The 12,176-nt window shown below is 40.9% G+C and overlaps 1 protein-coding gene across 1 annotated transcript; it reads left to right on the top strand.

Moving 5' to 3' along the window:
- Positions 1-2,616: 2,616 nt before the first annotated feature.
- On the top strand, positions 2,617-11,884 carry LOC147452630 (uncharacterized). Its single transcript, XM_086519278.1, has 4 exons — positions 2,617-2,818; positions 3,596-3,836; positions 3,878-4,023; positions 11,811-11,884. The coding sequence occupies exons 1-4, from the start codon at positions 2,617-2,619 to the stop codon at positions 11,882-11,884; spliced, it is 663 nt and encodes a 220-aa protein (XP_086375404.1).
- The last annotated feature ends 292 nt before the right edge of the window (positions 11,885-12,176 follow it).

The following is a 12,176-nucleotide window of genomic DNA, read 5'->3' as shown; positions in this document are numbered from 1 at the left end:
GAACATGATGGTGTAGGGATAGTGGTAAAGTGGGCCTTATCACAAGAAAATGTAAAGCCTAGTGGAATTGTGCTTATGAATGCAAGGGATGTCGTGTCCTTTCTTTTAGATAGACTTAACAACGTCACATTAGGGCAAACAATACTACAAAAAGACAAGGGAGGATATGTTTTCTTGGGATATCAAAGGTTGGTGATGTTGATAGAAGCCGTACATTATTAGTTTGTTGATATTGTTAGTGGAACAAGGAGTATAAATAGTTTATGTGGGTTCTCCACACATGATCCCATAGAGATCAATATTTGCGCATTGTTGTGTTTTTGTGATGCGTTGTCAAGAAATTTTTGATCTTGCCAGGAAAGCACCGGGCTTTTGGCTATGAGAGTTTGTGAGAGAACTTCAAAAAACTATATGAAGGAGTTAAACCATATATGCCATAAAGTCTAGGGTTTGAAAGGAAGTGCAATCAAAGAAGCCCCACTCTTTCTCTCTTGCACTCACACACACAAAGAAAGAACACAAAAGAGAATATCAAAACAACACAAAGATAAAAACATCAAGGCTATGGTCATATCGTATCATGGGTAATATGAAAGGGTTAATAGATGAGTTGATGGCGTTCAATCTTTGCCCCCGGGGGATTCACTGTGTTTTTCCGTACGGTACCACATGAGTGTACAATAGGGCGGTTTTTAACTTTTTTACATAAGCGTATACAATAGCGGTAGCCCCTCATTATTTCATAATCATACCGTACACATAAGGGGGGGGAGGGGGAGGAGGGTGGTTGCTACATTCAACTACCTGAGCCACCTTAAATACATTAGTAAGCCTCTCTCTCTCTCTCTCTCTCTCTCTCTCTCTCTCTCTCTCTCTCTCTGCATCGATAATACTTTCATGGCGTGGTGATAGTAAGGAAAAACTTGAAATTCTCTCGTTTTTTGGTCAAAATTAAAGGCTTTTGTTGATAATTACACTAAAGCTTATGTAAATTTCCTTGTTTTCTTAAAGCCAAGCTCAAACCCCTCTAATTTGTCAAAATTTCCAAAATACCCTTCAAAATTTTAGAATTCCCAAAGTACCCATGTATCTATTTTGGTCGGATTGATCAAGCTTTTCTAATTTTTATTCCTTTTTGGCAATTGAGATGCATTTTTGAGTGGTTAGCATGTAATTTGTCACATATTACCTCACAAAACAGGCGATTATGTCCACAAAGATAACACATCAATGTAGTTATCAACAAAATGTCAATCATTGAAGAACAAGAATACATCCTAATTCCTGTCTGTCCTGCTACACATTGGCTAGAGAGAGAGAGAGAGAGAAGAAGAAGAAGAAGAAGAAGAAGAAGAAGAGTGTTTAACGTCGTAGGAAACTATCCCAAGATACCTTAAAAATCTAGCCGACGAGGAGAGTTGAACGGAAGACTTGTTATGTGTGTGTGTGTGTGTGCACGCGCGCACAGAGGTCATACACAGCAGCGACGCTGACGTGCAGCTGGAGAGAGTGAATGTGTACTTAAACAACAACTCACTTTGCTTATAATTGGGAGAGAGAGATAAGAGGATAAATAGCATTGATATACACAGAGAGAGGTATGTGTTGGGGACGCCCATGATAAGAGATGCCCCAAGCCTTCGATCCTTTCTTTGTCTTTCAGGGTTTCCACACTCTAGCTGAGCGAGCTGCATAGGGCTAGAAGCTCCGTGAGGTTGTGAATTTGTGAAAGAGAGAGTGGGTTCGCGAGACGTACATGAGAGATATCTGATGAATAATGACACCACTGTTCAGTTGCATTACTCGGGCTTTCATATGTCCCCTGCAAATAGGGGAATATCTTCCTTAATGAGTTGCAATTTTTTTTTAATGTGAGCACTCCTTGAGAGATTACGAAGTGCCAAGAAGACTCACATTTTGTCTAGTCACGTGGCTGCTCTTGCGTGTGACTGAGGTGTTAAACGTAGGTTTTGGGTTTAATGTTTCTCTGTCTATCATTCTTGAGATTTTGGTAGCTTCCATTCGCTTCGTTTCCTCGATTGTGTGACGATCATTTAGACTGCCGTATGGTTGCCTGCGTCGTTGTCTCCCCCTCTTCTTCCATCCTCGCCTGTGAGTTTCCTTTGTGCACTTCTCTTCCTTCTCTGTGAAAGGTTAACGTTCTCGTGCTTCTCTTCTTTGTGCATGTTAGGAAAGGTTAAGAGTTTGCTTGGGATTTCCTTCACCCTGTACGAAGATGTTCATCTGCCTACTATCTGAATATTTGTAGTCTAATATGGGCAGCGATGTTTAGTTTTATACGCAACAACCATTCTGAAGGTCCAAACTACTTGTGAGGTTGGCAAAAAAATGTAGTCTTTTGTCTTGCTAAAACGGAAATTCACAGCTTGGATTATCCTGAAGATAATTTTTTCTGTGTGCAGGAGCTTGTGAAAGTCTGGTTGGATATTACTACAAGTTGTCCGCTTGCTGAAATCTACTCGTACAATGTCTGCGCACGTCAGTCTGTAGGTGTATTACGTGCGGTGCTCATGCATGTGCTTCTTGAATTCATCTACCTATAGTGTTTGTTAGTTGTTTGCAGGAGGTTTTGTTGATGCTTCTTCAATTTTCTCGATGGCATTACTTGTCAAAAGGCTCTCTTTTTTTCCCTTTCTTGTTTCAAGGGCTCTAGGCTCTGGTGTGGAATCATACATTGCGGCTTGCACTTTCGCAACTCATAGGTTTGCAAATAGAGCTGCTGATGTTGTTGTCAGTGCTGAAGATGATACTACTACTACTGATGAAGATGAGGACATTCAAGACAATGTAGAAGTTCGTGAGTCTACTATCAATTTCCCTCTACTCAGAATCACAAATGTGTTTAAGCTTTTGTTTAATGGATTGAAGTTGATGATTTTTGGGGGGACTGTGGGCTTCTTTGTGAATCTGATGCAGGATTTGATCTTGTTTTTAATGGTTCTAGTTGTGTTGACGTCTTAAACCTTCAAAACTGTTCAGTACTAGTTCAAATCATCTTGAAAGTAAAGAATTAAAATTCTCCCCTGAGAAGGCATGCAAGGTAGGCCTTTATGATGAAGTAAAAATCTTTTGAGCGTCTGTGGCAAGCTGGCTGTGTATTTCAAGCTGTAAACGCTTGCAGGTTTTGTAAGCGCGTTGATACTCCTCCTAGTATGGACATATGAGGAAGGTTTCATACCTCCATGGTGCGGAGACCACTGTGGCAGGCATGATAAACTCTTGCAGGATTTGTAAGCGTGTTGATACTCCTAGTATGGACATATGAGGAAGTTTTCATACCTCCATGGTCGGGAGACCAGTGGCAGGCATGATCTTTGAAACAAGAATTCTTGTTCCTATTGGCCCCCACCACACTCTCCCATTGTCTCTCGTGTTGCACTTGACAACTAGAAGTAGGTCTAAGGGCTATTTCTGGGTGTAAGTTTGGTTGGTTTTGGCTGAATCGCAGGACATTTACATATAGTTTGTAAAATTTTTCTTTCTTTAAGTGCTGACAATATCTACGTTAGAGTTTGCTTCTTGTCCTCTTTTTTTACCAACTTTAAAACATTTGTCTTGTTCTTGCGTCTTGCAGAGTTTGACAATGCAGTGCAAGCTGTTGATGATACAACAGATGTTTATGTTGTTCCATGTCGCGTCTCCCTGCCCACTCAGAGGAGAGCTTGGGCTACTACACAAGATGAAAATGCTGTGAGATTTAGAATGGATATGCCAGGGATTGCAAAAGATAATGTGAAGGTGTATGTGGATGATGGGAAGCTACCAATCAGTGTTTTGTTATGTGCCTCGCGCCGTGCTCATGGATCTGGAGCCAGGTACTATGGACAGTGTTCGAACAACTGGCCCCTATGGGCAGATCTTCCACCCCGATAACTTTGTCTTTGGCCAGTCCGGAGCTGGCAACAACTGGGCCCAAGGGTCACTACACCAAAGTCGTGGAGCTCATTGATTATGTCCTTGACGTTTTCTGCAAAGAGGCTGAAAACTATGACTGCCTTCAAGGTGAGTGCCTTTAAGATCTCATTCTATCGTTCTTTATTCTATTTTATTCTGTGAAATACTGTTTTGTCATGCCTTCTTTGTCATTTCTCCGATGGCACAGTTCCATTTATGTCTGGTATAATTTTTTTGTCAGTTTTGTTTATATTTGACAATGTAGCTAGCTTGTGCAGTCGTCTTGTTTGAAAATAATGTTCAGATCCTTTCTCAGTGGAGGTTTGAAAACAATGTTTAGATCTGTCCTCAGTGAAGGTTGTCAGATTTCTTTAAGTGAAATTTTCACCGCTGCTGTTGTTCTAACTTCTCTAGCTTCCTAGTATCCCCCCTCACTTGGTAGACATTGGCTTTAGATCTACGCTCACCACTCCCAACCAGTGCCGGATTCCAAATTTGTTTCAAGTTAGCAAGGCTTTGCCACAAACTCTTTCTTCAATTAATGTTGATCTGTAAACTGTATATTGTTTCTATGCTTGAGATGTTTGTCTATACATTATGATGCAAGCTTTTGTAGTGGCAGAAGCTTCAATGTATTCAGCATTGTGTCATTAATCCTACCAAACTGGTTGATGGTATCTTGTATACCTGGAACAACGGTTTTTTCTTTCTACTATAGCTACATCTCATAAAAAAACTAGCTTTTCTCTACTGATCAGTTAAATCTGTGACTGCCTGCTTTGAGGCCTTTGTTTTGTAGTTGTTTTGTAGTTTTGAGCTCTATCTCCCGCAGCAAGTTCACGTTCTCAACGGCTTCCTTGGGCCTCATCTTATTAAGCTTCCTCTTTTAGACTTCTTCGGCAAGGATGATGACGATGCGAGGAGGAGTTTGTGCTGACGCTCACGATGGAAGGCTAGCACCTTGCAAGCGAAGCAATTGCCAGACGCAGGGTGAGTTCTCAGTTCACTTTAGTCGTGGACTCATTTTCCCCTGCTCAATGCCCTTAGACTTTAGCTATGGCGGCCGAGTCTTGACCTGCTGATCAGTGACGTTTAGTCTTGATGTCCCGACCTGTTGGAGCTTGCATCCGAGTCCCAACTTCTTCCACTGCAGCCACCAATGCTGTTGACTCCCTGAGCCTCTCGTTACTTGTTTGATGCATTAAATCGGCTTTTAGATCATAGTTTGAAGCATCTATCGGTAGTTACACTAAATCTTGTCACATTTCGTCAAATTTTTTCAAGGCAAGCTCGAAATCTAGCTTAGATTTTGCAAGTTAGTGATACTCACAATTTTGGGTGGTAGTCTTGTATTAACTCAATAAAGAATGTACTTAATCTCAAACTAGATGTGTGAAATCATAGCATTAAATATTTTAAGATTGTTAATTTCTTTTACATGTAGTTACAAATTCTACAGTCTCAATTTTCCACATGGTTATATGGCTTGACCGGGTGTGTTATCTTTGAGCTATAGTTTCTTGCCAAGACACGTCTAGTATACCTTGGGTCTATGTAGCACATATACACAATGTTTTTATTTTGTATATAATTACAAATATAGACACGTCATGCCAAAGACAAAGTACTCACCGAATGGCGAAGCTTAAAGCTCTCTCCCTATGAATCCATCCACAAATATGTAGATAAGTTTTGGGACCTACAACTCAAAGCCACTGTCTTCAAAAAGTTGGATTTTGGAGAGTAAAAACAACAATTTTGTGTGGGCTTAACCGAAGAAATGGCGGAGTATGTCAACTCCCAAAGGCCACGTAGCATATCGGCGGTAATACACCATACTATGGTGGCCTCTCGAATCAATTTCCAAACGGGGGCTAAAAGAAATAATAAGCCCCCGGAAAACAAGGGTTCCAATGAGCCTAAGGGGAAGGACAATGTCCAAAAGTCTCCTAAGGGCAACTCCAACAAAGCTAAAGAGAAGGGAGTTTACAAAGGTAAGAAAAAACTCTCTCCTGAAGAGCTTGAGCGTTATCGCAAGGATAACCGGTGTTTCAAGTGCGACGAACAAGGGCATGCATACCGCGCTTGTCCCCAAAAGAACAACCGCCAAGATGCTTCCTTGGTTGAAATCCAAGAGGAGGAGACTCACCAAACTCATCACAAAGGATCTCCTCTATGCCATGCTTGGGGAAAGGTAAGAGAACATGATGCTTTTATTCTCTTTGACCCTAGTTCTAATCACAATTTTATATCTATAGAGTTGGCCACCAAGCTAGGCATACAATTCTACGAGATGGGAGATGTCCTACCCGCAGATAGTGCCTTCAAGGGGCAAGAAGCTTCAGTCACTCCCTTAATCGGGAAATTGAGGCTTCATGTCCAAGGCTATGTGGACAAAGAGGACTTCTTTATCTCTCCTCTCAAGCATGAGAATGTAATCCTAGGGGCACCATGGTTTGACCGCCTGGCTGCTGATGTTAAATTTCCTGAAAGGAGAATCTCCTTTAAGTTCAGGGAAAAAGACATGTATATAGATGCTAAGGAAATGGGTAACACTATCCCCATTGTACATACACCAGCTTTCAACAAGTCAATAAAGAGCTCTATTTTCGTGTACATTATTTTTGTTAAAGATTCTCAAAATGAACCTAATGCTTTAGCAAAAGAAAATAAAAGCAACCAAAAGGAATTAGAGTTATCCAATTTTCTCAAGGGGTTTCAATATGTTTTTATTGACGACATCCCTTGTGAGCTACCTCCTAAACGAGGTAATGATGACCATGCAATTGAACTTCTTCCAAGAAGTTCACCGCCTAACAAACCTCCTTATAGAGTTTCTCAAGCTCAACAAGAGGAGATTATGCGGCAAGTGCATGAGTTAGTTGAGAGGGGCATGGTTAGGCCTAGCTCATCTCCATTTTGCTCACCTGTGCTATCAGTGCAAAGAAAGACGGCACATATCGTATGTGTGTCGACTATAGAGCACTAAATAGGATCACTATCAAGAATAGGTTTCCCGTTCCACGGGTAGAAGACCTATTTGATAAGCTACAAGGATCGACCTACTTTAGTAGGATTGACCTAAAAAGTGGCTATCATCAAATAAGGATAGTTGATCAAGACATTGTAAAGACCGCATTTCGCACCACATTTGGTCTTTACGAATATATTGTCATGCCTTTTGTCTTGACTAATGCACCAGCCACATTCAACCGCTTGATGGAGAAGCTGTTCAGGCCTCATCGAACCTTCATTGGAGTGTTCTTTGATGATATTATCATCTACTCTAATTCATTAGACGAACACATGCAACACCTCCAGGTAATATTTCAAGTTTTAAGAGAGAATAAACTTTATGTTAATCGAAAGAAAAGTGATTTTTTCTTGCAAGAGATTCAGTATTTAGGTCACATTATCTCTCAAGATGGCATCCAAATGGATCCATCAAAGTTAGAGGTAATAAAAGGATGGCCTAAACCAAGGAATCTTCATGAACTAAGAAGCTTTATAGGTATGTGTGCATACTATAGACGCTTCATAAAAAAGTTCTCACAAATTGCGGGGCCATTACATGACCTAACAAAGAAATGCGTTAGGTACACATGGTCTGCTAAGGAGAACAATGCTTTCGAAAAGCTTAAAAGAAAAGCTTATCTCTCAACTTGTGCTTACACTACCTGATCTCTCAAAACCATTTGAGGTCCAATGTGATGCTTGTGGTGATTGCCTTGGAGCTATTTTGCTCCAAGAAGGGCACGCCATAGGCTATGAGAGTCGAAGGCTCGACCCTGTTGAGCAAGCTCTAGGCTTATATGAAAAGGAACTCCTTGCAGTTCTACATGACTTAGACTCATGGAAGCACTATTTATTGGGGACTCCTTTCATTCTGCGAACGGATCACCAAAGTCTTAAGTACTTCATGACGCAGACCAAGCTCTCCGACAAACAAATGAGGTGGGCAAATTTCCTTTCTCAATTTCATTTTCATATTGCTCACATTGCTGGCAAGCATAATCAAGTAGCTGATACACTCTCAAGACGGCCGAGAGTGAATGCGGTTTCCATAGCAACTCAAATGAACTATCTTCAATGATAGATGAGTATGCTATTGATCCCGATTTTAGAGATGTGATTTCAGACCTTGCATTAGGGAAGAAAGAAGAACCATTTACTTTACAAGATGGTTATCTTCTCTATGGAAATAGACTATGCGTTACTAACTCATTACGTGAGAAAGTAATGTATGAATCTCATGCTCCACCTTATGCGGGGCATAGAGGGATTCAGTCTACCTTAAAGGGAATTGAAACATATTTCTATTGGCCTACCATGAAAGTGAACATACAAGAGTATGTTTCTAAATGTGTGGTATGCCAAAAGACAAAATTGATAGAGGGAAGCAACTTGGATTGCTTCAACCCTTGCCAATCCCTAATTCACCATGGGAGAGCATATCCATGGATTTTATCTTTGGATTGCCTAAGTCTATCCATGGGAATACGGGAATATGGACGATAGACAGGTTCAATAAACAAGATCATTTTATACCTGTCAAAAAGACTATCAAAGCCCATCAAATGGCAACCCTCTTCATTTCACAAATTTTCAAGTACCATGGCTTGCCAATGTCCATAGTGTCGGATAGAGATCCTAGAATGACCAGTAATTTCTGGAAGGGTCTCTTTGAGAATTTAGGGACAAGGCTAAACTTCTCTTCGGCCTATCATCCACAAACGGATGGCCAAAGTGAAATAGCTAACCTAACCATTCTCGATCTACTAAAAGCCTATGTAACGGAAGTAGATCAAAGATCCCAATGGGAGAAGTACTTACCCTTAGTGGAGTATGCTTACAATAACACTGTACATACTTCCACGGGAAAATCACCTTTCGAGGTAATTGAGGGGAGATAAAAAAGTCCCTGGCTACTTAAGGTACATGGGAAGATCTTCGCTGCAAATGAGTATAGCCGAGACCTACAAGAATCTTTTCAAAAGATTAAGGATGCTATCTCTATCTCACAGCAAAGGCAAAAGGCTGCTGCTGACAAGCACAGAATATCCCAAGCCTTTAAAGAAAATGATTGAGTCTTATTAAAGTTTCCCAAGGCTCGATTAAGGCACACGACAGGCAAGAATCCTACGGGACACCAAAAGTACTATGCTAAGCTAACAAAAAGGTACTATGGTCCCTTCCAGATTCTTAGGCCAATCAATGGGATGGCCTATCAACTCAAGTTGCCCAATCATTGGCTCATACACAATGCTTTCCATGTGAGCCTATTAAATCCTTACGAAGGAGAGCCACCTCAAGAACCAACTATTGAAGACCCACCGGAGATCGAGGACCAAGAGGAGGTGCTGCAGCCCGAGTCCATTCTTCGACATGAAGACAAGGTATTAAGAGGAGGTAAGATTATCCGACGATATCTTATTAAGTTTAAGAATTATCCTTTTGAAGATGCTAGATGGATGCAAGGCATACAATTAAAGGATAACCTAAACCTTGTCAATGCTTACAATGCTTTCCAAGAGTAAGCAAATGTACAAAATGTTAAAAATGAACAAAGTTTTTGTTTTATAAGACTCACTTTTTCTTTATTGTGCACAAAAATGAAGTAGTATGCATGCTTAGATCAAGTTTGCGGAGACGACGTCTCCCAAACACCAAGTAGAGCTTGTCACTCTACTATGGAAGATTGATAGGACTAATGTGCAGACATGCTTGCGGCAGTCTCAGGCTCTCAAGCGCCAAATGGACTAGTCATCCATTGTGGAATGATGTCGTAGGGTAACATAGGGATCCTCTACCCGCTAAGAAAAGGACTCATGAATATGCTTTATCTTCTCTACACCATATTCGAGGACGACTATGATTTCAAGAGAGAGGTAATGTCATAATAATCAATATCTAATTCTCCTAAATTATTTTCTCATGTTAAACTGATCATTTAATATGGGGAAGTGCCAGGGGAGAAAAAGCTAGAATATTGGTTAAGCTAGCACACCGGCCACAGTAGGGATCCAAAGGAGGGAAAATAGGGATCCGGAGGGGCCATCTGCAAAAGAGCCATGTGAAACAATGGGCTAAAAAGACCCTAAGGTTCAGCCCATTAAGACTTCCAAAATGCTAAGGTTCCAAAATTCAAAGGTTATGTCCAAAGGTCAACCTTCAGGAATTGGATGCTTTGTGTGTGACCAAAAAAGTCTTGCATATCCCTACATAGGAGGTGGAGAGCCTAGCAAGTAGGGGATGAGAGAGAAAGCCACACACACACACACACACACAAGCCCCTTTTACACAAAGGGAATGAAGGACACATGTCAGATGCCTAAGCTAGTTGCTCCCAAAGTGTGCTCAATTCCTATTGGATGACCCTTGAAGTGGACCGATGAGAATTAGGCTAGAGTAAATTTAGCCTAATTAATTTTAAAACACTTAATAAAAAGAACCAATGAAAATTAAGTCTCCTGGATGATTATTGGACAGCCCGTGAAGGGGTCCAATAGGAATTGAGTAGCCCAATGGGCTACTTAATTCCTATTGGTCAGAATGGGGAAAGGTCCAATGGGGATTTAATTCATTTAAATCAATTAAGTTTAATTGATTAAGCTCTCACAAAAGGGGAAAGGGGGACACATGTCAGAAGGCTATCACTTATGCTACTTAATCGCCATTGGATTGACTTGGGGAGGTCCAATGGGGGAAAAGCAAGAGCAAATAGCAAGAGGGCTCGCCCAAGAGAGAGAGGGGGCTGATTGTTGCAAGGCATTATCACACACACACTCACACAATCTCCCGTGTGAAGAAAGAGAAGACTATCTCTTTTCAAGCTTTAATGGAGAGCTCATCACCTACTCCAAGCTTGTGAGATAGAAGCCTACATCGACACACTCTTGGCATGTGGATGCAAATCCAACCAAGAGCCAAGCTTCAATGCATGCTCATCTCCTCTACCATGCTATTTACTAAGCTAAGCTATGATAATATGAGTGATTATGTGAGGAGATGTACATCTTTCTCGTAAGATACTCCTTCTTCCACTCAATCTACTCTCATACCCTGCTAGCTCTCACCATCTTCGAAGGTGTGTGAGGTCTTGGGTCTGAGAACGGGGATAATTAAAGTTGTGTTTGCTAAGTATTTTGCTTAGTGCATGAAGATTTCATCTTCATTGCACTAGCTAGTCTTGAAGGAACACAAAGAATTATATTGTACAATGTCTCTCTTGATGGGAGAAACCATAATACAAAGACTTTTGGAGGGGGGACCGGCTCCATGCAAATCCAGTCCTCAACTGTCGTCAATAGCTTAATTTCTCTCTCTTTTGAAAGTATTGTTGATGCTATCTAACTAGGTGTTATGCTTTTTGTTGCTCTCTCCACCCAAGCACTCTTGTAATTCTCATTAGGAATCTATTCTAATGAAATGCCCACTATGTTCATGATAATTTCTGCTACACATAAGTTTTTAGACCATTAAATGTTACAGCAATTCTCTGCAGATCTGCAAAAACTTCCAGAGAGCTCATTTTTGAGCAAGAAAAAGGACACCTCAATGTTCAAGCGGCCATAACTTCTTCGTTTCTTCTTTGTTTTTTGCCTATGGATACTCTATGGACCTCTCCACAAGACGTACTTCATCATGATGTCGTTTGTTTCTCCTGACATTGAGTGTGTTTCATACTTGGAGGGTTTTTCATAAATCTCTATAGGTGTTTACTACAAGTGTTTTTGGTCGTTCAATAGTTCTTCGTTCCGACGGTGTTTTGCTCGTGCAAGGCTATAGGGACATTCATTTTCCTTCTTGTTTGCATGCTAACATTGTTTTGGTGCCCCCACTAAGGACCAAGCGCTCTTATGATCCAATTTCTATGAAATATGTTTATTCTGCAGGCAATGAATGTAAAAGAGATGTGGGTCCTTACGGACAACTGCCTATGTATGTGAAAATTGTGGACAGTAGTTAAGGCGGTCATATAATTGGATTGCAGCCTTTGGAGGGTCGTGAGGTTTTGTGAAGCCAAGCATTGGGGGCTGGGTTACCGAGTGTGAGGTAATTTAGGTACTGGAGCGATCCATCGACATCCCTTGAGTTTTCGACGTCACATGTAAGTGTTTTTGTGGCAATCAAACATGGCAGACAAATTCCCACAGTTTCTGGATTGCCTAATGAGAATGCACAAAATTTTATTGAAAATTTGGAAGTCAATTGCTAACTGCAAAATATACTAGACCAAACTATATTGTTGCGGCTGCCGC

Source organism: Adiantum capillus-veneris, chromosome 8 (assembly GCF_014529385.1).
Source record: "Adiantum capillus-veneris isolate H3 chromosome 8, ASM1452938v2, whole genome shotgun sequence".
NCBI lineage: Eukaryota > Viridiplantae > Streptophyta > Polypodiopsida > Polypodiales > Pteridaceae > Adiantum > Adiantum capillus-veneris.
The sequence above is the reverse complement of the archived record's forward strand: the minus strand, read 5'-3'. Positions and strand labels throughout refer to the sequence as shown.